The 24,335-nt window shown below is 45.9% G+C and overlaps 1 protein-coding gene across 1 annotated transcript in view; it reads left to right on the top strand.

Moving 5' to 3' along the window:
- The window catches only part of NAALADL2 (N-acetylated alpha-linked acidic dipeptidase like 2), a 395,487-nt gene that overhangs the window by 64,206 nt on the left and 306,946 nt on the right, over positions 1 to 24,335 (top strand). Inside the window, exon 2 of the mRNA XM_066622267.1 lies at positions 13,335 to 13,605. Coding sequence (XP_066478364.1) covers positions 13,335 to 13,605 — 271 coding nt within the window. The remainder of the gene's footprint in view (positions 1 to 13,334; positions 13,606 to 24,335) is intronic.

Consider the following 24,335-nt stretch of genomic DNA (forward strand, 5'->3'; position numbering starts at 1 on the left):
AACAACATATCTGTAACATTTCCCCAAATGCAGTCACATACCATAGTAGCATCAAATCTAAAATATAAAAAATAAAATACACCTTGAAATGAATGGGGACCCACCTGAAAATGGCTCGCAACCCATCTAGTGGTCCCAACCGACAGTTTGAGAAACACTGGTCTACACTAAAGCCCACTAATAGGTAATATCATTCAATGACAGTATTAGGCTCTACGTATTTCTGTTCTGACTGTTTTTCAACATGATTCCCCCATGTAGGTAGGTGAACACATATGAACACTAACAGCCTGTGAGGGGTGCCCCGAAAAGGGGGGGGTCTCAAGGCGTCCTCTGATGGAGTGCCGAGGGTCGGCTGGATGGTCTCATGGGACCCCTGGGTGGGGTGTCCACCTCCCTGGGGTTCCTTGCAGGGGAAGCCTCAGACCAAGCCAGGGGGAGGGGGTTCACGACACCCTTGTCCTCCTCCCTGGAGGCAGGACCTGAGGCCCTCGGTCTTCAGGCAGGCGCTCCAGCTCCAGCCTTCTGCCTTCCCTCTCCAGAACTGCCTGTCATCACAGGCCTCCCTGCTTTTATCCTCCCCAGCCACACCCTCGGCTCCTCCCCTTCCTCCCTCTCTAGGCTTAAAGGGGCCCTGACCCTGGCCTGCTTCCCTCCTCTTTGGTGGTTAATGGTGACCAAGCCCTGCTCACTGCTCAGGTCAGGTGAGCCCTGGGGGGATGGTCTCTCCCACCCAGCCGCCCTACGTCTTACCTGGTCAGCTGGAGAGGTGGTGGTGGCTCTATGGCCAGGCAGTTCTGCCCCTGGCCTGCAGCCAGGTAAGACGGGGTCGGACAAGGGCTCAACCCCTGACACAGCCCAATCCTAAATAATAAATAAATGCCTGCATGGCAATGTAGCGGCCCAGTGTGGGCTCTGCTGCATCCCACAGGGATGCAGACCCTCCATCTGCTTGAGGTCTCCTTGGGGTAAGGGGACATTGGTCCCCTTGCCCCTGAGTACGCTGCAGCAGCCCGTACGGGTCAACTCAGACCTGGACCAGTGATCTTTACTATTGTTGAGTCAATGTTTCCAGTGAATAGCTTGTGGCAAAGAACCATCAACAATGTGTCATAGCAGGAGGGAATCTTAGGGAGCGATGCTAGTATACAAAAGACAGTGTTAAAAGCTTGGCCCTAACATTCATCTGCGAAATGTTGGGGGACATGAGTGAGGCTTGTTTCAAACCTTTCTTCATGCCCAATATGCTTGATTATTTTTATTCCTCCATTGGTTAAAAATGAATTTACATTGGATTTTATCAGATAAATCTAAAACATTTACTAAGGGCACAATCCTAACCCCTTATGTCAGTGCTTTCCAGTGCCAATGGGACATGTGCTGCATCCTGCAGTTGGATGTCACTCACGGAGGCCTCTGCAAAATAAGGGAATGTTTGTTCCCTTACCTAGGAGCTGCATTGCCCTTATGTCAGTGCTGGAAGGGGGGGGGGAATAGAACACTCCTTGTTATCCACTCCAGTGTGATTTTGCAGTTGCTGTTCTGCAGGCAGAAAAATGTCACTTAGGAAAAAAAAAAAGTCCTATCTTTGGTGAACTGTGGGGGAGAAATGCCATCTGACAGGAATGGTCAACTTCTGCTGCACTAGATAATTAAGCAAGCAGCGAGACAGTCAGTTAGCTTTGCGCTTTGAAACATTATTGAGAGGGAAAAATTGTAAAAGATCAAGTGCTGGAAAGCACTGACATAAGGGGTTAGGATTGCGCCCTTAGCTAGTTATGCATGCTTTTAAAAAGATCATCCTTATCTCTCTCTCTCTCTCTCTCTCTCTCTCTCTCTCTCTCTCTCTCTCTCTCTCACACACACACACACACACACACACACACACACACACACACACACACAGACAGAGTAACCTGTCATGTCATATTTCCTTGGAGAGCAGGAAGATGCCCCCGCCCAGCAGAATTCTAGTCATGTAACCCAAACTGCTTAAGAGCACAGTCCTAGGCATATATGCTCTGATGTAAATTTCATAGAGCTCAATGGGATTTACTCCCAGGTAATTGTGTATTACAGTCCAAGAGTCACCCCCCCCCCCAATGCTGATTTAGCTCTGGTGTGAATAATTCAAAGGATAATCTCATGTTGAATAATCTCACGTTGCTGTTTTTGACAGCCAAAATCAAAAGATTGTACAGTTTGTGGAATGATGGAAGCAGCGCTTGTGTGTGTGTGAGTGTGTGTGTGTGTGTGAGTGTGTGTTGCGGGGGGGCAGGGAATAGAACTCTCGTTATCCACTCCAGTGTGATTTTGCAGTTGCTGTTCTGCAGGCAGAAAAATGTCACTTAGGAAAAAAAAAGTCCTATCTTTGGTGAACCGTGGGGGAGAAATACCATCTGACAGGAATGGTCAACTTCTGCTGCAATAGATAATTAAGCAAGCAGTGAGACAGTCAGTTAGCTTTGCACTTTGAAACATTATTGAGAGGGAAAAATTGTAAAAGATCAAGGGTTAAGGATGCTTTAGATAAAACGCTTTAAATAAAAAAAGGCAGAGAAACTCTAGCAACTAAAGCCAATAGCCAGCTTTGTAATAGTTTCCATGTGATCTTCACTTACAGCCAATCCTGTGCGCCTTTTATGATAGCGTGTGTCCTGATACACTGTCATGAAAGGCCCAGTGATGGCATGAACATTGTGCTGGGCCATGTGGAGTCCCTGTGGACTGCACTAACCACAGTAAGTCAGCAGCGGGGATGTGTTCTGGGCAGTGAAGGGTACCTCCAGGATAGCAACAGGACCATTGTGTCCTAGACAACTGTGTCTTGGTCAACCTGGAATGGGACATTAGCGTTCTTTTTGCTTCCCATGCATTTATGCCCCAATGTATGTATATTTACACCAGATATACTTGTTATTTTTAAAATGCAAAAGCAGGGTTAGGCTTTGGACTGGGACAAGAGGCTTAGGATATATAGAACATGGGGTTTATTGCCCCCATGTTACAGTTACAGTTTGTTTGTTTGTTGCCCAGCTGTACTGAGATGCAAATGGCTGGGATGCAAGACAAAATAAAACAAAAACGGACGTAAATGTCCAAGAATGACAATGACTGGGACACATTTGACCTGGACCCTGGTACCCTCGGGGATCAGCAGCGGCCCACTAATGCTAATCCCTGGTGGTTGGGAGGTACTGGTGAGCTACTCAAAGAAACTCTCTCTCACTCTCTCTGTGTCTGTGTGCCTATGTGTATGAGAGAGAGAGAGAGAGAGAGAGAGAGAGAGAGAGAGAGAGAGAGAGAGAGAGAGAAGACCATTGCGTGTTAGAAAGGTGTGGTAACAGTGATGACAGTAACAAGCTCATGTGCAATGCCCTGAATGTGATAAATAAATAATACTGGAAAGGTGAACTACACTAAATACATGAAAATCATTTGAAAGCAGGTTTGTCAGGCAATAGAGCAGAGGACTAAGTGGTAAGATATAGGCGGCAGAGGATAGGAGAGGTTTGTCCTGAAAGCTAAATAGCCTCCATTTACATTAGATGTTGGGGGCACATAATAAGGAATCATTTTCACCTAACCGCTTGCTTCTGAGCTTTCCAGAGACATCTGCATGGTTGCTGTTGGAGACTCAGTACTGGTATAGATGAATCTCAGTCTGATCTAGCAGGGCACATCTTATGTGGCTTTCCATATTTTTTTTAAGAGGCCAGTGTGGCACATGAGATAACTCTGCCTCTGTTTAATATTATGTTGTCACAAGCCTAGCCTGTTTCATTTTTTTAGGCACCAAAGCACCTGTTTAGAATGGGCTGATGGCCTACTTAGGATCATAATTTAAAGCACAAAAAATAAAGGAGATATGTATGTATGTTTTCTTGTCGGACAAGTACTGAAAAAAATCAAAGTTTCTACATTTAGATTGAGTCTATCCATGTTATTGCAGTAGGACTAGATTATGCTGCTTCCCTGTGGAAAGGCAGAGTAGGTGGGGCGGACGGGACAAGGTATTTGCACAGGATTGCACATTGCTAGAGATTTATCATTCTAAATGCTGAAGCTGTGGATTAATTGAGGTGCTTTGTGCAAATGTCAGTTACTGGCTTTTTGATGGATCAGGCTGTATACTTTTTTGTGTTGGAGGAGAGTTAAGATATTGCTTATCATCTGTCTTGTGTATCTTTCCCCTCGAAAAAAAATGTAAGAGGCAGATACTGCAAAAAGGGCTGTGTTTTCTAGCACCGGAGGGGCTTGACAAGATGGGAATGAATACACAGTATATTTACGGTCTCTCTTCCCATTCCAGCTTGCTGTCACTTTTCTCCTAAATAAAGATCAGTTCATTTACAACACATGCACATTCACTCTTGCACATACACACATGCAGAAACTCATAGGCACACGCGTATACCCAACTGCTATTTCTTGAACAATTAGACTTGAGGAAAAGCTAACGGGAAACATCAGCTCAAACGTGGATCACATCACATCAAGCAAAAGAAAAAGAATTTAAACACAAATTGTAGTAGTATTTGAAAAGCAGGCACACAATCACACCAGCATATTTCACTCCCGAATGACAGTTTTTGATGAAATTTCTACCCACCAGGCACCTTTATAGAAAAACAACATCTTTATGGTCGGATGGAAGTGTTTTTGGCAAGGTCCTTTCCGGCATCTGTCAGATGGAAATCCATGTGAACTGATGCCCCTTAATAGCGGCATTGGGGTTCTTGAAGGCCTTATTGGGTTCACACGGGAGTTAGGCTTGATTAACACATGGTGAGTTCACGCCTGTGTTTTCATGACAATACTTTGCATTTTTAAAGTGCTTTCTGAGTGTGAACAGTACTTCACATGCATTACCTTGATGGAAACCTTACAACAGCTCAGGGAGGTTAGTGTTGCAATTCCCATCTTGCAGCTGGGGAACGGAGGCTACCAGTGAGTGCTCAACAGATGCAAGATCTGAACTGGACAGGTCCTGAGTCACGCCTCAGTCTCTCAGCTGCCATGCTCAGCTTTTGAATGTATGACTGAGCCACGATGCCGCCAGGCAGGATGAAAACAGAAAGGCCAAGTGGCTCACCCCTGGTCTGTGAACCCATTACCATGAGGAAATCATTGAGGTTAAAATGTAGATTGTGCTTGGATGAATACTATTTATTACATGTTGATGCATACTTATTTCCTTCTAGATTGTGCCCAAGGTATGTACCAGTTCTGTTTCAGAGCTTTGTCCAGAAGTTGGAACATACACCAGTTGAAAGTGCTGACTCTTGCCGGCCCAGCTCTTTCACACCTGCACTAAAACACCACAACAGACAGACTACGCCTGGACAAAAACACCGACATGGCTGTCCATTTCTCAGGCATCCATGACTTGAATGTCTGTAACTTGGGGACCTTGTGTATCTACATGTCCACGTTAACCCCCATGCATGATCTTTAACCCCCATACATGATGTACATCGGGTTACAAGCCATAATGTCGGGTTACAAGCCATGATGCGTATGTGCAACCTCCTGATTTTAGAAATGGGCTATGTCAGAATGCCAGATGCAAGGGAGGGCACCAGGATGCAGGTCTCTTGTTATCTGGTGTGCTCCCTGGGGCATTTGGTGGGCCGCTGTGAGATACAGGAAGCTGGACTAGATGGGCCTATGGCCTGATCCAGTGGGGCTGTTCTTATGAATGTCAGAATGGGGCTTAAGGTTTGGTTAATCACGTTACATTCTCATATGAACCCACCTTATACTGAGTTGGAACAGTGACAAAATAAAAATATTCCAAGATACTGGAAGGACTCTATCTACCCAGGTTAGTCCTTGTCTGTCTTCCACAGGAAGACCTCCAAAAGCTTCCCATTCAGGCCGGGACTTTGCATGGCTAACGGTTGCCTTTCTGATCCTTACCTGAAGCCTGTGTAAGGATCATCTCTGATATAACTTGGTCTCAACTCTGATTTGTTAGAATCTGTCTGTTAGAATCTGATTTGTTAGAATCCGTTAGAATAGGCTCAGCTTCTGCTTGTTAGCTTGTGCTCGTGACTTTGCCTCCCCAAACTCAGATTGCCAAAGCATTTCTTACATGTAGGTAGCTCCACCCCAGTGTCGGAAAAATGCCACCACAATCTGGGACATCTTTTATTTGGTCTTTTTAACGTGTTTAAGAAGTAACAGTGAAAGAAAATTCTGCTACAGAAAATCATCCCCCCCCCAGGCCCCCATGCTAGTCGAACCACTTTCTCTCCCCCCCCCTCATTAAGACCTAAAAATGGTTGGCAACCTTCAGTCTCGACAGACTATGGTATAAGCCTACAGCACCCGGTATTCCCAGGCGGTCTCCCATCCAAGTACTAACCAGGCCTGACACTGCTTAGCTTCTGAGATCAGACGAGATTGGGCATGTGCAGGGTAACAGTGACCTACTTTGTAGCAAAATGTTTGTGTACTGCAAGTGTTCATTTTTCTTCTGCGACAAATAGCCCAACACCCTTGGACTCCGTCATACTGCTCTGCTGGCAGGGAATCCTAGCATTATGACAGCTGGGAGCTGACGAGCTGCACAGACAAATTTCCTCTTCAGGAGGCTTCTGGGCTCTTTCCTGCCTTACACAATTGCCATCAGATTGCTGAAGCTTTATGGTACAGATTGTGACCCATCATCTCGTGTGGTTCATTTCTAGATAAGTTAACCTCATGGTTTTCAAACTTTCTACCTGAAGGGAAGGCAGTCTGCATCAGCTTACCTCCCAAGAAAGAAAGACCTGGATTCTGGGAATTACTGTTAAAGTGCACACACAGGTCATGTAGGGCAATACTAAGACCTCTAAGAGTGCAATCCTATACTTGCCTTCCGCTGGTGAGTCTGCCTGTCTGCCACCCTACAGTGTCTCAAATATGCCATAAGAAATGTTTGTGGTTACTCAAGGGTCAGCTGTGCCAGTGGGATGAATTGTGCCAACCTGCCATCCTAGGGCTGCTGACAGAAGTGAGTTATGGACAAAGCAGACTCACAACTACTGATGGGTGTGAGTTGTGCACAGGGGGTGAGAGAGGGTGTCAAGAGGGAGTTTCAGAGGCAAGAAGGGGGCATTTCTGAGTAGAGACAGGGCAGAACGGAGGATGGATTGAGTCCAGAAGGGGTGGGATTGATGGAGAACGCTGTATCCTAACTCCTCTCCTGGCCCAGGCAGCTTTATAAGGGCCACTCAGATTTCCACCAGCTAAATATCTGGTGGAGATCCAAATAGCTACATAGGGCAGGCTTGTGTGTTACTTGGGGTAAGGATACCCCTTACTCCAAGGACACTTCCAGTCACATCCTAACCTGCACTGGAACAGTGCAGGCTATGCATCCTGGCTGCGCTAGCGCACTTTAGGACTGGGCTGCTAGTCTGCACTGGTGTGAGCTGAGGTGCATAACACACCTTAGTACCAAAGAACCCCAGGATCACTGATGATCACTGAGTTAAACAATGGAATATTTTTTCCTTCCTCTTGGCTTCTTAGCTTCTTCCTTGTGTATTGTTTGTTTTTATTCAGCCCGCTTCCTTACACATACATGATCATCACTGAATCACAGGCCATGCCTGGCATGTGTCAACTGGCCATCATGACTCCTAACACTACAGCTACCACATTCACAGCACAACATCTCAGACACAGAGCTTTCCAATGGAATGAACTCACGTGTTCAGAATCAGCTGAGTAATCATGGTGAGAAATCAAGAGAGTGATTCTATGCATGGGTTGATATAGGATTCAGTGGGGAACAAATGGACAGCATGGCCACCGAGTTAGCTAAAGTTAGTTGTGACTGAGGGCCCAATTCTAAGCTTTGCATGCCGGCTCACCACCAGCGTGCACTGTTGCAAACGTGCCATAAGTGCTCTGCCACTCGGTGGTCATGCAGACTGCCAAGCAGTGGTAAGTGGAGGTGTGGGGGGTGGTGGGGAGGCGGCGTTCCGGGGGAGGGAGTGGGACATGAGGGAGGTGGGACCAGTAGAGCTTTGTTCCACCAGATCCAGAGCTGACTGCCTGACACAGAGGCTCTTCATTCTACGCCAACCTTCGGGTTGACATGGAATCAAGAAGCCCCGTTGCGGGGCTGCCCACTTTACCCAGAAGAAGGGGACAAAAGTCCCCTTCTCCCGAAGAGGAGGTGGCGGCAGGGGCTGCCCAGAGTGTGCTGGATGTGGCACCAGTCATTTTTAGTGCCCTGGGCAGCTCATTATTGGGATGTAAGTCCCACTGAAAATTATTATTATTATGCATATACCACTTTGATCCCAAAGGATCTCCTCTATGGAGAACTCATGCAGGGAAAGCGCCCTACAGGTAGACCACAGCCGCGATACAAGGACATCTGCAAGAGGGATCTGAAGGCCTTAGGAATGGACCTCAACAGGTGGGAAACCCTGGCGTCTGAGCTTGGAGGCAGGCTGTGCAGCATGGCCTTTCCCAGTTTGAAGAGACACTTGGCCAACAGACTGAGGCAAAGAGGCAAAGAAGGAAGGCCCATAGCCAGGGAGACAGACCAGGGACAGACTGCACCTGCTCCCGGTGTGGAAGGGATTGTCACTCCCGAATCGGCCTTTTCAGCCACACTAGACGGTGTGCCAGAACCACCATTCAGAGCGCGATACCATAGTCTTTTGAGACTGAAGGTTGCCAACAAAAACAACCACTTTAAAAAAAAGATGGTTCACTAAGTGGTTTACATGGCTAAATAAATAAACAAATGGTTCCCTGTCCCCAAAAGGCTAACAATCTAAAAAAGACACAAAAGAAGCATCAGCAACAGCCACTGGAAAAAAGATGCCATAATGGGGTGAAGATGGAATATCAAGTTGTTGCTAACTCAGCTTCAGTGGTTTTCAGTAGGATTTGTAATGCAAACCTAGACGTGTCTGTTCAGAAGTAAGTCTCACGGAAACTTAGTACCGGGGAAATGCACATAGGATGGCAGTCTTACAGCCAACTCCTAAACTGGCCTCTCCCTAGTGCTGTGCAAAGAGCAGTTGCCCACCAGATGCGGTAAGTTCCCTCCTGGCAATGCAGGGCTGGGGGAGGGTGGTGGTGGGGTGAGGTGGGCAGATGGGGATTGGCAGTGCTGGTGCCGCTTCATATACTCCTTCCGGGGCCTGATCTGCCGTCAGGGGGCAATATGGACTTGACCAGAGATTGAGCTAATGCAGGTCCCAGTTGCTCCATTGCAAACGCTGAATCTTACCCCGGGGAAAGGGGACAGATGTCCCCTTACCTCAGGGAGACAAGCCCACCTGCTAAATTCCCCCGCAGGAGGCAGCACAAGCAGTGCCACTGCTGCTGCATCAGCATGGGGGAGTTTGCGCTGAATTGGACTGTTATAGTTATTGGACTGTTATATGCTTAGCTTCTATGCATGTCTGCTCAGAAGTAAGTCCCATTTGAGTCAATGGGGCTTAGTCCCAGGAAAGTGTGAATAGGTTTGGGCTGTGTTGCATTTTACTAATAAGGAGGTTTAGGATCGCAACCTTAATCCAGCTAGTGAAAACTGCTGAAAAGCTTGTTTGTTAGATTAAATTATTCCCTAGTCTCATTCAAAGCACTTAATACCTACAGATTTGTTTTAATAAAGCTTAGGGAATGATTTACACCTGGATTTTAATATTCTGTAAAGAAATTATGAAGTAAATAAGAAATGCACATGCTTTTCTTTAATTCAATCAAGGTTATTGTCACCAAAGTTTCAATATCACGCTCATTTAATTACAGAGTAGGAAGCATCTCTCGTTCCATAATGAAAGGCACACTTTTGTAATTGTGCTCTTAATTTAAAGCTACCTCCGTCATTGAAATGAGCGCTGGCTAATGGGAAGTGCCTCCATCTTATTTGTAGGGAATGAGTTTCCTCCCATTATTTATTCTATTAATGCTCTCAATACCTGTGGGAAATGCGGATCTTCAAGTAGCCATTGTGTTAATCAAATGACTCTTGTGCATTTTGGGACTGTCCAAGTTTGTGTCATTGCATTAAAGGGCATAGCCGATGAAATTGCTGGCTTATAATGTACTAGTGATTGGATTAGCTTGTCTATTTTGTGCAGTCTGTTTGAAGATTTATTGGAGATAAAGTGGAAAAGATTAAATCCAAAGAGTTGACCTTTGTCTATTATTCCTCTTGAAAAGAGCTCACAAATCTTTAACATAAGCCCGCTGCACTTGAAACATGTGTGATTGCACGCGCTCTGTTTGGTATAAAAATATGCTACAGATGGTGAATGTCATTCTCATTTGTATAAAAATAGCCTCTGTCCATTGAGTGTATTCAGATAGGCACTGTTTGCTCTTCCATAATTTGTTTGTGCAGTGGTTGCAATGCAGAGAATCCCATGTGCCCAAGCACTTCCATGCACGCAGGAATCCTTGTTTAATCTGTAGTTCCACGTGTTGTGTTAGAGGCAGCTCTGAAGGGTCATGCCACATCCAGAATAAACTTTTTAAGAAAGAGTGACAAAGGATTGCATTGGGAAGGGAAGCTTGGACAATCTGGAACATGAGCAGAAGTTCATCCTTGACTAATATGGGGAGAGTCATGGGGGAAAGTAGACTCTTTTCAGGTTGTGACATCATATGGTTGTTATGATATAGTGCATATGGCTGCAGTTCCCAAACTACCAGTATGTGCTGTGGTGCACCAGGGTACTGTAGCAAACTTGCAGTGGTGCTGTGGGATATTTTAATTTTTTGAGGATTTAATTTTTTGAGCGAAATGAGTATTTTCAAAATACTTCTTTTGGCCTAGGGACACTGTGAAGACATTACTGATGCATTAAGAGCCTGTGAACTGGGAAAGCCTATGGTATAGACCCTAACCCCAGGACCTCCAAACCCTGGCCTGGGGGTGAGCCTCTATCCGGCCAGCTGACAGCCTCTAATCCCCTGATAGTCTCTGGCCCAGCTGACCAAGCACAACCAGAGTTGTACTTGTGGGGTGGGGGAATGGGGGTCCATTTAAGTGTGTGTATTTCTTGGGCTGTGTTGGTGCTTGGAGAAATTCTGTACATTTGAGCCCATTCATTCATTCATTCATTCATTCATTCATTCATTCATTCATTTCAGTCATTCATCTATCTCTAATGTATTTATTTAAATTGTATATTTAATTATTTTTCCGGCCCTCGACACCATGCCAGATATTTGATGCGGCCCTTTGGCCGAAAAGTTTAGAGACCCCTGATGTAAAGGAATAGTTAAGTTGGCTGGCTGGCTGGCTGAATGGAATGAATGAATGCAATGGACTTCTACAATTAAAAGAGTATTTTCCCCCTCTCTTTCAGCAGTCACTGCCTTTACATACCACCTTCACAAATGTGTGTGCACTGAAAATATTGGCCAAAATCTGACAGTGAGAATTCTGAATGTGTAGACTCAAGTTGTAGACCTCCCAAGAGTTGGATTAGAGCCCTATTCCTTGAGACTCTAAAGGACTATTAAAATCATGAGCTTTCCTGGATTCAAATAGTTTCATGCACTCTTGGCCATGATCCATCCTTCCCCACTGTGAGTGATCCTTCTTGTTCCTAGAAATTTCTCCTTCTTCTTTGTGGACTCTCTGAACAACAAAGTATGTCATGGCCCAACCTTATGTGCCCGCTTCACTGCCAGAACTTGCATTCCGGCAGTGCAGCACGCTTTACAGGGGTTGCAAAATGTAATGCGCCGTAGACTGCAGCCTAACTACTGCCAGAAACAGTGAGCAGCAGTGGCCAGGGAACTGTGGCCTTCCTGGAGCCCTTGGCTCTCATAAGGCAGCAGCGAGGATGGACCATGGGCAGAGAAAGAGAACTGGGAGCAGTGAGGAGATACTAGGGGTGGATCGGGTGGTCCCCTCTTCAAAACCTCCCTGCTCCTTTTCTCTCCTCAGACATATAGGGAGGTGCCAAAATAGGTGGTGCTTGTCTGGGGAGACTGGTTGGCAATGGGCAACCTATCAGGATGTAAATGTTTTCACTTACCTGCTGTAGGCTATTCAATTGCCCCCCCCCCATGGGATGTAGTGTGTGCCTTTTTGGCACAGCTGTATCCGCTCTGATTATGGGGGATAGAATTGGGCTGTCAGTTCGTAGCTCACAGGTGCTGTTCTTCTGTGCAACCCTGCTTGTGCAAATGTCTCCTGGATCCTCATCCCCACCAAATCTACTGCCCTCTCTCTTCTCCAGACTGGTTTCTTAAGACCATAAGAAGAGCCCCGCTGGATCAGGCCAAAGGCCCATCTAGTCCAGCTTCCTGTATCTCACAGTGGCCCACCAAATGCCCCCAGGGAGCACACAAGACAACAGGCACAACCTGCATCCCAGTGCCCTCCCCTACATCTGGCAATCAGAGGCAGCCTGCCTCTAAAACCAAGAGCTTGCACATACCTATTATGACTTGTAACCCGTAATGTTTTCCTCCAGAAATGCATCCAGGCAAGATGCCATCACTTCTTCCTGTGGCAAAGAGTTCCACAAACTAATTACACACTGGGTAAAGAAATATTTTCTTCTGTCTGTCCTAACTCTCCCAACACTCAACTTTCATGGAAGTCCCCTGGTTCTGGTGTATTTATTTCTTGTTCATACTATCGATATGTTTGTTTTATTTTTGTGTTGTATTTTTTTAACATTTACATGTAAGCCATCTTGTGTACCTTTGGGGAGAAAGGTGGGGGTAAAAATACTGTACATAAATAAATAAAATGTATATGTCCATATTGCTTTCTAGAATTATCCTTGGTTTATCTGACCATTGGTTCTGCCTCATTCTTTGGTTTGCTTCCTAAGCCCATCTCTACATGAAGGGCATGGAATCCTGCTGTATGTGACCACAGTGGGTTAGGGAGAGTATTCTTAAGGCCCAATCCTCTCCAACGTTCCAGCACTGACGCTGCTGCAATGCAGCCCCGAGGTAAGGGAACAAACATTCCCTTACTTTGAGGAGGCCTCCATGACTGCCTCCCCCTTGCAAAATGCAGAGCACACCCCATTGGCATAGCTGCATCACTGCTAGTACATTGGATAGGATTGGGCCCTCAGTTTTTGAATTGTTTAACCACCTTTTTCTTCATCGTACTACTAAAGACTATCAAAATGACTCTTCTGAAGTTCCTAATGCAGTATTTGTATCCTCTCTAGAGATATAGCTGTTAAAGACTTAAAACACAAGAAAAGAATCATGTGCTTCTTTTTTCTCCAGACTCCAGGTCTCCCATGAATAAAATCAAAAGCATCTCAATTGTTAAAAATGTCAAAAAAACCAGGCTGTTAATCCAATACTTGCTGGTTGTTTTTTCTTGTCAGAGATTTGATACAGCTGCATGGGAAAGAAGATAGAGATATTGCAGCAAAGCTTCTGGTTCAGTGGGGATCCTACGGCCTTGAAGATGTCCAGCTCGTAAATTACTCTGTCCTGCTTGACCTGCCGGGTCCTTCTCCAAATACAGTGACTCTGAATAACACTGGCGAATGCTTTTATCCGAGTGGACAGCTGTGTAACAAAGAGACCCGAAAGCTGCACAGTCAAGACCTCCTGTATTCCTATGCTGCTTACTCTGCCAAAGGAACTCTGATGGTAATGTGACCATTTATCTCTGTCATTTTGGTTGGAAAAAAAGCAAGAGAATGAAACCGTTCCCGTCTAGGTTTAAACCAATGCAAGTCTTAGATATTCCGTACCATAAGCTGGTACTGAAACAAGCCAAAGAGGCGTGGGTGGCAATTTAAGATGTAACTGACTTCATCTCTCAGCTCTAAGTTTGATCCATCTTTATCATTGTTATATATTTTTTTCGGATGAAAAACTTTCTCATTTTTTGGAGGAGAATGAGTGGAATGATGCTGTTTGTTTTAGATTCATCATGCAGATGGATTTGAAGTAATTTTTAATTTCTGTTCAGTACCTGTTTCAGTTGTTGAAACACTCCTGTAAACTATGGGATGCTTGAAAGGATTCTTTAACCCTTTTCTGACTGGCCCACGAGTGTAAACATTTGGTCCCTGTTGCGTATATGCAACATTGGGCAGAAATGGCTTAAGAGGGAGTGTCTTTAAGAATCATAGAGTTGCTAGGTTGCAATCAGGATACTTGTTCTTTACCTTCACTGGGGAAGGACAATTAAGAACATAAGAACAGCCCCACTGGATCAGGCCATAGGCCCATCTAGTCCAGCTTCCTGTACCTCACAGTGGCCCACCAAATGCCCCAGGGAGCACACCAGATAACAAGAGACCTCATCCTGGTGCCCTCCCTTGCATCTGGCATTCTGACATAGCCCATTTCTAAAATCAGGACGTTGCGCATACACATAATGGCTTGTAACCCGTAATGGATTTTTCCTCCAGAAACTTGTCCAATCCCCTTTTAAAGGCATCTAGGCCAGATGCCGTCACCACATCCTGTGGCAAGGAGTTTCACAGACCAACCACATGCCGAGTAAAGAAATATTTTCTTTTGTCTGTCCTAACCCTCCCAACACTCAATTTTAGTGGATGTCCCCTGGTTCTGGTGTGAAAGTGTAAAGAGCATCTCTCTATCCACTTTATCCTTCCCATGCATAATTTTGTATGTCTCAATCATGTCCCCCCTCAGGCGTCTCCTTTCTAGACTGAAGAGGCCCAAACGCCGTAGCCTTTCCTCATAAGGAAGGTGCCCCAGCCCCGTAATCATCTTAGTCGCTTTCTTTTGCACCTTTTCCATTTCCACTATGTCCTTTTTGAAATGTGGAGACCAGAACTGAACATAATACTCCAGGTGTGGCCTTACCATCAATTTGTACAACGGCATTATAATATTACCAGTTTGTTCTCAATACCTTTTCTAATGATCCCAAGTATAGAATTGGCCTTCTTCACTGCTGCCGCACATTGGGTCGACACTTGCATCGACCTGTCCACCACCACCCCAAGATCTCTCTCTTGATCTGTCACAGACAGCTCAGAACCCTTTAGCCTATATCTAAAGTTTTGATTTTTTGCCCCAATGTGCATGACTTTATACTTACTGACATTGAAGCGCATCTGCCATTTTGCTGCCCATTCTGCCAGTTTGGAGAGATCCTTCTGGAGCTCCTCACAATCACTTCTGGTCTTCACCACTTGGAGTTTGGAGTCATCTGCAAACTTAGCCACCTGACTGCTCAACCCTGTCTCCAGGTCATTTATGAAGAGGTTGAAGAGCACTGGTCCCAGGACAGATCCCTTGGGCACACCGCTTTTCGCCTCTTTCCATTGTGAAAATTGCCCATTGACACCCACTCTCTGTTTCCTGGTCTTCAACCAGGTCTCAATCCAGGAGAGGACCTGTCCTCGAATTCCCTGACTGTGGAGTTTTTTCAGTAGCCTTTGATGAGGGACCGTGTCAAACGCCTTCTGAAAGTCCAGATATATAATGTCCACAGGTTCTCCCGCATCCACATGCCTGTTGACCTTTTCAAAGAATTCTAAAAGGTTCATGAGGCAAGACTTACCCTTACAGAAGCCATCCTGATTCTCTCTTAGCAAGTCTTGTTCATCTATGTGTCTTGAGATTCTATCTTTGATGAGGCATTCCACCATCTTACCTGGTATAGATGTTAGGCTGACCAGCCTATAGTTTCCTGGGTCCCCCCACTTTCCCTTTGTGAAGATCAGTGTAACATTTGCTATCCTCCAATCTTCTGGCACCGTGGCCGTTTTGAGGGACAAGTTGCATATTTTAGTCAAGAGATCAACAACTTCATTCTTCAATTCCTTAATAACTGTTGTGTGGATGCCATCAGGGTCCGGTGACTTATTGATCTTTAATTTAACAATGAGGTCTGAAACATCTTCTCTTTTAACCTCTATATGACTTAATTCCTCGGTCAGGAGGGGCCGTTTGGGCAGTGGTATCTGCCTGAGGTCTTCTGCCGTGAAGACAGATGCAAAGAACTCATTTAATTTCTCTGCCATCTCTAAGTCTCCTTTTATCTTCCCTTTCCCTCCCTCACCATCCAGAGGGCCAACCGCTTCTCTGGCGGGTTTCCTGCTTCTAACATATTTGAAGAAGCTTTTATTATTCCCCTTAATGTTGCTGGCCATGCTTTCCTCATAGTCTCTCTTGGCCTCCCGTATCACCTTCTTATATTTCTTTTGCCACTGTTTATGTTCCTTTTTAATTCTCCTCATTAGGGCAAGACTTCCATTTACGGAAGGAAGCTTCCTTGCCCTTTACGGCCTCTCTAACTTGGCTGGTTAGCCATGTGGGCACCCTCCTGGATTTAGTGGAGCCCTTCTTTCTTTGTGGTATACACTTCCACTGGGCCTCCATTACTGTTGTTTTAAGCAGCCTCCATGCACTCTGTAGAGACTGGACTCTTTTTACCTTCCCTTTCAATCTCCTTCTAACCAGCCTCCTCATTTGAGGGAAGTCCGCCCGTCGGAAGTCAAGGGTTTTTGTGAGAGATTTGCCTGGTATTCTTCCCCCGATGTGCATGTTGAAACGAATTGCAGCATGATCACTGTTCCCCAATGGCTCAGTAACACTGACATCTCTAACAAGGTCCTGAGTACCACACAATATCAAATCCAGAGTCACCTGTTCTCTGGTGGGCTGCATGACTAGCTGCTCTAAGGCATGTCATTTAGCATATCAAGGAATCGGGTCTCCTTTTCGTGACCAGAAAACAAATTGACCCAGTCAATATGAGGATAATTAAAGTCTCCCATGATTACAACCCTGTCCCTCCTTGTAACCTCCCTGATCTGTTTCCTCATTTCAAGATCCCCTTCTGATTTCTGGTCTGGAGGACGATAGTACACCCCCTCCTCAGGCCTGGTAATTTAACCCACAGAGATTCTATGGTGGAGTCGGACCCACCTTCAATCTCTACTTTGCTGGATTCTATCCCTTCTTTAATGTAAATGGCCACCCCACCTCCAACATGCCCCTCCCTGTCCCTCCTGTAGAGTTTATAGCCCGGGATTGCGGTATCCCACTGATTCTCCACATTCCACCAGGTTTCTGTTATGCCCACTATGTCAATGTTTTCCCTTGTCACCAGACATTCCAGTTCTCCCATCTTTGCTCGGAGACTTTGGGCATTTGCATAAAAGCATTTGTACATGGAATGCTTATTTGCTCCTTTATCCCTGAATCCTCTCACTGTGCCAAACCATCTATCACATCCCATCATGCTACCATTCCCAATTTCTTCTCCTACTCTGCCTTTACCTTGTTGTTCTCTAACCTCCCCGTCCCATAGGGATGAGGAGTCCCGAACCGGATGCCCCTCTGCTCCTGTCGGCTTTCCTCCAGGGATCAGTTTAAAAGCTGCTCTGCCACCTTTTTAATGTTATGCGCCAGCACTCTGGTTCCATTCTGGTTCAAGTGAAGCCCGTCCCTCTTGTACAGGCCCCGCTTGTCCCAAAATGTTCCCCAGTGCCTAACAAATCTGAACCCTGGCACTGGGTGTCCCTTACCTGGCACTTTGTACCCTGGCACTTTGAGTCGTGGATGGATTTACCACCTTTTGCTGATGGATTTACAATAAGTAAAGGATCTAGGAAGTAAAGGGATCTAGGATCCCTTGTAACATCTTGGTTTTTCACCTTGCAACACTATGTTTTATTACTTTTCCAAGTGCCTGTACCTTGGGCCCTTACTCATGAGTAGGACTCTGCTCCTGCTCAGAGCAGACCTATGTACACACTTACGTATTTGTTTTTATTGCCCTCATCTAGCTCCTGTGCCCTAACTTGCTGGACCTTAGACTCCCTCCCTCTGGTTAGATTAGGTGCTAACTTAGGTAAAGCTTAGGTAAAGCTAAGCTAAAGGTAAAGCTAAATGTCAATGTTGGTTTTAGGTTGATTTAAGGTTAGAAGACAAAGAGTTAGAAAGAGTACACTTACCTTCTCATCCTCTCCTATTCACAACTCAGAGAGTCATCCCTCTTTTCTCCAAAACTCAGAGGTTCACTTACCTTCTCCTTGTACAGACGCTAAACTCGCGGTGCCTTACCTGGCACTTTGTTCCTGAGGCACTTGGTGTCCCAGAGGCTACTCTGGCTCTGACACAGTTGGCAATGACATCATTGCTGGGATCTGCCGAGTCTATTGGGGCTGAAAGCAGTTGGCTAGGCCAGCTGATTGGGAGGGGTGAAGCCATGAAAGGCAGGAAGCCTCAAAGGCGAGTGAGACAGACACACAGGAAGAAAGGCGGTGGAAGTGAAAAGACCAGAGAGGAGCAAAGAAAAGCAGCAAGATGGAGAAGGGAGAGAGAGAGGGAAAGAAGGCAAGTTGGAACAAAACACAAGAAGGGGAACTAGGAAAGGGGGAAGATGATAAAAAGAAGGTGGAGGTATGAGATGCTAAGAGCGAAGAAACTGGGGGGTGCCAGGACAAGAGAGGCAGAGTGACTCCCAGTCATAGAGCCCTTTCCAGGGGAAGAGACCCCATGGGCTTGGGCTTCCAGGACCTTCAAGGCAACCATGTCCCAATCATCCAACTTGGCTGGAGTTCCTCTCTGGGCTTAACTTTCCCTCCCAGGTAACCCTGCCCCACTGGTGTGACAAGGCAGCTACCTTAATTCAGCCAGGATCCTGAACCCAATGTGAGGCTAAGTAAGAGGTAAGGAGCAGAGTGAAGACTGGACTGTGTTTATGGACCAAAAACATTCTTACTTTCTATATGGAAATAAACTCCTTCCCACAGCATATTGTGGTTCAGCGTGATCTTGAGAGTGAGACAAATACCCCACCCTATTTGACACTGACTTTCTCCCTTTGGAAGAGGTGTAGAGGGTCCCTGACAGAATTGCTGCTATTGCATATTCAGGTAAGGCAGTGGAAACGAGGCATTTATTAAGCCTTTGATGGTTTGCAATGCATGCCTTTGTTTGGTTTGGTGGGTCCCAAGTTGCTTCGGCCTGGATTAGAAGCAACACTAATCAAAACATTTTAAGAAAGGTTTCCATTGTATGAAAATTTGCTCTGAAGGAGTGCTTCTTGCATGCGGGTGTATTTGTTACTGCTACAGAATTGCACATACATGACACATTCTGCTATTGCTGTTTATCATTTATTTAGTATTAGGTGCCGAGCTGAGCATAGAAATGAGCAGTTCAGGCCTAGGGGGTTTGCAATCTACATTTAGTAGATAGAAGAAGGGCCTGGGGAGAGATAAATTTATAAGCACCCGCACCTGCTGTTGGGAAATGTGTGCCCCAAATATCTGTAGGCCTCCAAAACTGAAGATCCATCTGGTGAGCAAGCTGTATAATTAGGCATAGACACCTGTAAATGAACAGAGAGTTATAGACTTTCATACAAAGTCCTAACACTTCAGTTTATTTAATTATATACTCCTACTGTCTGAATTAACGCCCTGATCTCAAAGATCTATGTAGCTATGGCAATGTGTAGAGCATCACCTGGCAGGACAAAGTTCCAAACAACACAGTCCTGGAACGTGCTGGAATCCCTAGCATGTATTCACTGCTGAAACAGAGACTCCTGCGTTGGCTCCGTCATGTCGTGAGAATGGATGATGGCCGGATCCCAAAGGATCTCCTCTATGGAGAACTCGTGCAAGGAAAGCGCCCTACAGGTAGACCACAGCTGCGATACAAGAACATCTGCAAGAGGGATCTGAAAGCCTTAGGGATGGACCTCAACAAGTGGGAAACCCTGGCCTCTGGGCGTCCCACTTGGAGGCAGGCTGTGCAGCATGGCCTTTCCCAGTTTGAAGAGACACTTTGCCAACAGTCTGAGGCTAAGAGGCAAAGAAGGAAGGCCCATAGCCAGGGAGACAGACCTGGGACAGACTGCACTTGCTCCCGGTGTGGAAGGGATTGTCACTCCCGGATTGGCCTTTTCAGCCACACTAGACGCTGTGCCAGAACCACCTTTCAGAGTGCGATACCATAGTCTTTCGAGACTGAAGGTTGCCAATAAGAGTATCTTGCTTAGAAGGGGATCTTTTGAAGTTTGTGCCATGTCCGCATATCATTGGCAATGCCATCAAAAGAGGTCACTTATTTGCATCACTGGGTTGCAATGCAACAGCATGTCTGATTCTGTGGCGGCAGAGATGTCTTTAAGTTGTCCTCTGTTACTGACAGTACTTTTTAAAACATATATAACATACACACATGCAGGGGAAATTGACTATGTGTGGGGATTCTGTGTTGAAGCTGATGTTAATATCTGTGTATGTACCACTGATTGAGGCAAGCATTAAGGTGTACCAACGTTTACCTGAAAGTGCTCAGAAACCAAAACAGGGATTGAACTGGGACTCGCTGTACTAATACATTAACTTCTTAAAGTATACAGGGAGGAAATTCCATTGTAACATGCATACAAGATGGAGCCCTAAGGAGGTGGTGAGAGGAGGAGAGGAGAAACTCCTTAGAACAGTGATTTTCAACCACTTTGTCATGGCACATTGGTGTGCCATGAATGTGTCACGGGAGTTTGAGGGAGGGTCATATCTTTGTAGGGTCATTGGGGGATATGAGCCCCTGGTGGGCAGTGCAGTGTGCCTTGTCAAGTGGTAAAAAATCGATGGTGTGCCTTGACAGTTGTAGCACCTTCTCAGTGTGCTGTGACATGAAAAAGGTTGAGAAATCACTACCTTAGAAGAAGAAGGGACAGGGAAAACTGGGGGGAAATGTGGGGAGATAAGGAACATAGTTGGGCTTCCCAGATGAACCTAGCAGAAGAAAAAGGAAGGTTTGGGGGTACAGGGAAGGAAGAGTGAGGGAAGAGAGCTGGAGGGATTAATAGGGAGGAAAGGAGTTAGTTCAGACTGGGGTGAAGGGATGTGGCTAGGAATGGTTTTCTTGAGCCTGACCAAAGGTGACAGGCAAAGGGTGAACCTAAGACCAGACCGTAAAGCACCTCAATCACTTGCAGTGGGTGAACTTAATCCTCCCACTGAACAAAGCCTTGGAAAAGCCACCTCCAAGATGAACAGGGAATCACAAAATCTTAGAGATGTCTTAAAAATAAAAAAAGTAAACAGTAACTAAGCTGAGAACCAATGACAGTCCACCCGTCTTGAATGAACTGATACCAAGCAATAAAATCAGTGCAAAGAAAGAAAAAGACAGAAAAAAGGAGTCTATTAAAAGGTGACAAGGCTTTTGGAACCACAGGGGAGATAATTGCAGGTAATAAGGGGGAAAAGCACAGATCTCTTAGCTAAATGCCAAAAACGGGGGAATTAAATGGCAAAAAGATTACAAAGAGGGTTGAAGGGACATGATTGTGAAAATAAAGCTAGATATGTATAGTCTGTGAACTTTACTCATGAGTTCTAAGTAGCAGCAACGTCACTCCCAAGGTAGCCCAAGGAATGGATACAACTTGAGCATCTCAGACTCTTAATTCTGGATCAGTGCAATCGCACAAGATGGGGAAAGGCTCTCCTGAGTTGTGTAGCCAGTAGGAGAAGGAGGCTGTCCTGCTTTCAAAGAGGATTTGCTATTTGAAGTCAGTTAGGGCCTATGGACAAAATATAATGATAACTTGCAGCTGGCTGACTCAGCAATCCTCTGTACACTGAGACATCCCAAACTTATAAGGGGAAGGGCTAAGAAAAGCCCACCAATGGTTGAAAAAATAAAAGAAATCAGGGATTTTCACCACAGTAATCCAGAAGAAATAGTCAAAATCTCAGTGTGTTTTTGGTAGTCCAGGAAATCTGCAATGGATCTATTGATTGTACTACATGGAAATAAAGAGCATTCAAACAAGCTTTAAATCAACTGCTTGAGGCCCAAATCCTAACCAACTTTCCAGCTTTTTGCAGTTGGGGGTCAGTCTTGGAGGCCTCCTCAAGATAAGGGAATGCTTGTTCCCTTACCCCAGAGCTGTGTTGCCCTTACTTCGGTGCTAGAAAGTTGGTTAGGATTGTGCCCTGAGTTTCGGACATTTGACCAGACTTGAGTTCAGCAACTGCCCCTCTCTGCAGTGTCATTAGACACAGGACCAGTATGAAAACCATCCATGCATACAGTGGGAGAGTCAGACCTGGGTTTTTTTGGGTTTTTTTTATACACCTAGTGCCTCTCTCATAATGCTTTGGCTCTTTTTCCTAAGAAGTAGGTCCCAAATTTGCCTCCATGCTGATTTAGACAGTTGTGGTGAAGTTACTGGAGAGAGGATTTTACGGAGAGATTACACTGTGCTTGTAATGTGACTTACGTTTGTGCTGTTAATAAAAATATGCACAGTTGCATATCATGGATTTGGTTGTATATCATTGATCCATCCCTGTTGCCCTTGTCTCTTTGTGCTCGAGATGCCAGCAGAGAGATCTATTAATGGCTTTCCAAAGCCTGGCTACCAGACAAGCCCCAGGACTCCTTTAGTTTGACATGCTTATTTGCAGAACAGAAGCATTTTGTTTCTTTGAAAATCTGTCATGTCCATTCATCTTGTGGCCTTTTTTGTACCTGAGTCTCCAATTTGTGCTTTCTAGTAACAGGCTGAAGCAACATTTGCAGCGCACGCAATCTTCTTTTGAGAACACGTTAGCGCAAGTGATGGATGGCTCGCTTTTGCTAACTTTCTGTAATTCATTTGGTGCTCGGAAAAAGTGACACCCATTATAATAACAGGTGGGGTCGGTGTACGATGTCGTGGAGTGCAGCCCCATTGGTAGTGATATACAGAGTACAATGATTACAATGCGAGTGATATTTCAGGTCACTGGCTGGGGAGGGGGGAACCCTTGGTATGTAATGTTTGTAATTAGAAAGTCTTGTACAAATTGTAACTTAGTAACAAAGGCTATGCTTCACCCCAGCCTGGACAGTTGTTATTTCTGCACAAATTTCCATGTTTTATGGCCCAATCCTAAGCTGGCTGGGCACCTATGTACTGCGCATTATAGCAGTGGAGGCTGCAGCCTCCACCAACGTGTGCTGCCAGCTTACTGGCGGAGAGTCCTGGAGACTTCTTTGTGCTGGTGCATGGCCGAAAACCTGCTGGAGCAAGCAAGGGGAGAGGGCAGGGGAGGGTGTAATGGAGGAGGGGCAGGCAGAACGTGGTGGGGAGGAAGGCAGATCAGGCCCAGGAGGGGGCCGGGTTTGACAGTGGCAGTGCATACCGAATCCTGATTCCCTTCCCTGGTTCCACCATACCAGGGCAATGCAGACTTGTACCATGTCTTGTCCCAATTTGTCCTATCCTGCCGACTACGCCAATTTGTCCCATCCAAATATCCCAACTCCCTTCTAATGCCTGCTTTTTGGCTAATTAACACCCCCCCCCCTTTTCCAAGAAACAACAGCTGTGGTGTGCAAAGGAATGAACACAGAACTCCTTATCTATAGCAATTAACAAGAATTTATTGCTACAAACACAGACACTCCCTGCAAGTCCTCTTGTCCAGAGGCTTTCCCTCCCCAAAACTCCACTTAACTCAGTGGGTGAAGGTTTGACGCCTCCAGTTCAAGTCCACAGTTCAATCTCCAAAGCAGTCCAATCTTCCCAGTCCAGTATTCCCAGTCCAGTATTCCCAGTAGCAGTCTAATGCAGCAGAGTGTGTGTCTAGCAGAGTCTCAGCAGTCCCTTCCTCTATCTTCTCTGGAAGAGTGTCTCCTCCAGCAGAGTTCTGGCAGTCCCCTTCTCCCAGTGTGAGTCTGTCTGGGTGTCCCTCTGGGTCAGGGTCGCGTCTCCCTCCGGGTCAGGGTCCTCCCTCTGGTCAGCATCCCGCTCCTGGCTGGGTCAGCGTCCCGCTCTGGTCAGCTCTTTGCTCCTTCTGAAGCTGCCTTTTATCCTGCAGCCCCTTGTTAAGTCCAAATGCAGCTCAGCTGTGAGCTACCTCGTTAGCTCGGGTCCCATCAAGATCAAATGAAGCTCAGGTGTCCAACCAGGTCACCATTGGCCTTGATTGATTTCAGCTGTGGAGCCAGCCCTGCCCTTCCCAGAGCTGTCAACCAACTGTCAAAACAGGGAATCGCTGTCAACACCACATCATCCACCTGATGATCTTCTGATCTTCCATTACACACTAGCAATCAAACTGGTGCATGTCTGAGTTGACCCATAGTGGCTGATGGGGATTACCCTGGGACAAGGGGACCTTACCCCAAGGAGACCACGAGCAGCCATAAATCCCCTGCAGAATGCAGCAGAAGAAACGCAAGCACCACTGCATTGCCACGTGGGAATTTAGTTAGGATTGAACTGTTACTGCATGTTTGTCTATCAGCACCTTCCCAGGCCAGAGGTGCCCACTTTGGGCATGTGTTGGTATGTATGTGTGGTGCTTGGCGTCAACTGAAAACCAAACAAAGCTCTCCTAGCTTCAGACAAAAGTAGAAATGTCTGGTAG

Source organism: Tiliqua scincoides, chromosome 3, assembly GCF_035046505.1.
Source record: "Tiliqua scincoides isolate rTilSci1 chromosome 3, rTilSci1.hap2, whole genome shotgun sequence".
In the NCBI taxonomy this organism is placed as follows: Eukaryota; Metazoa; Chordata; class Lepidosauria; order Squamata; family Scincidae; genus Tiliqua; species Tiliqua scincoides.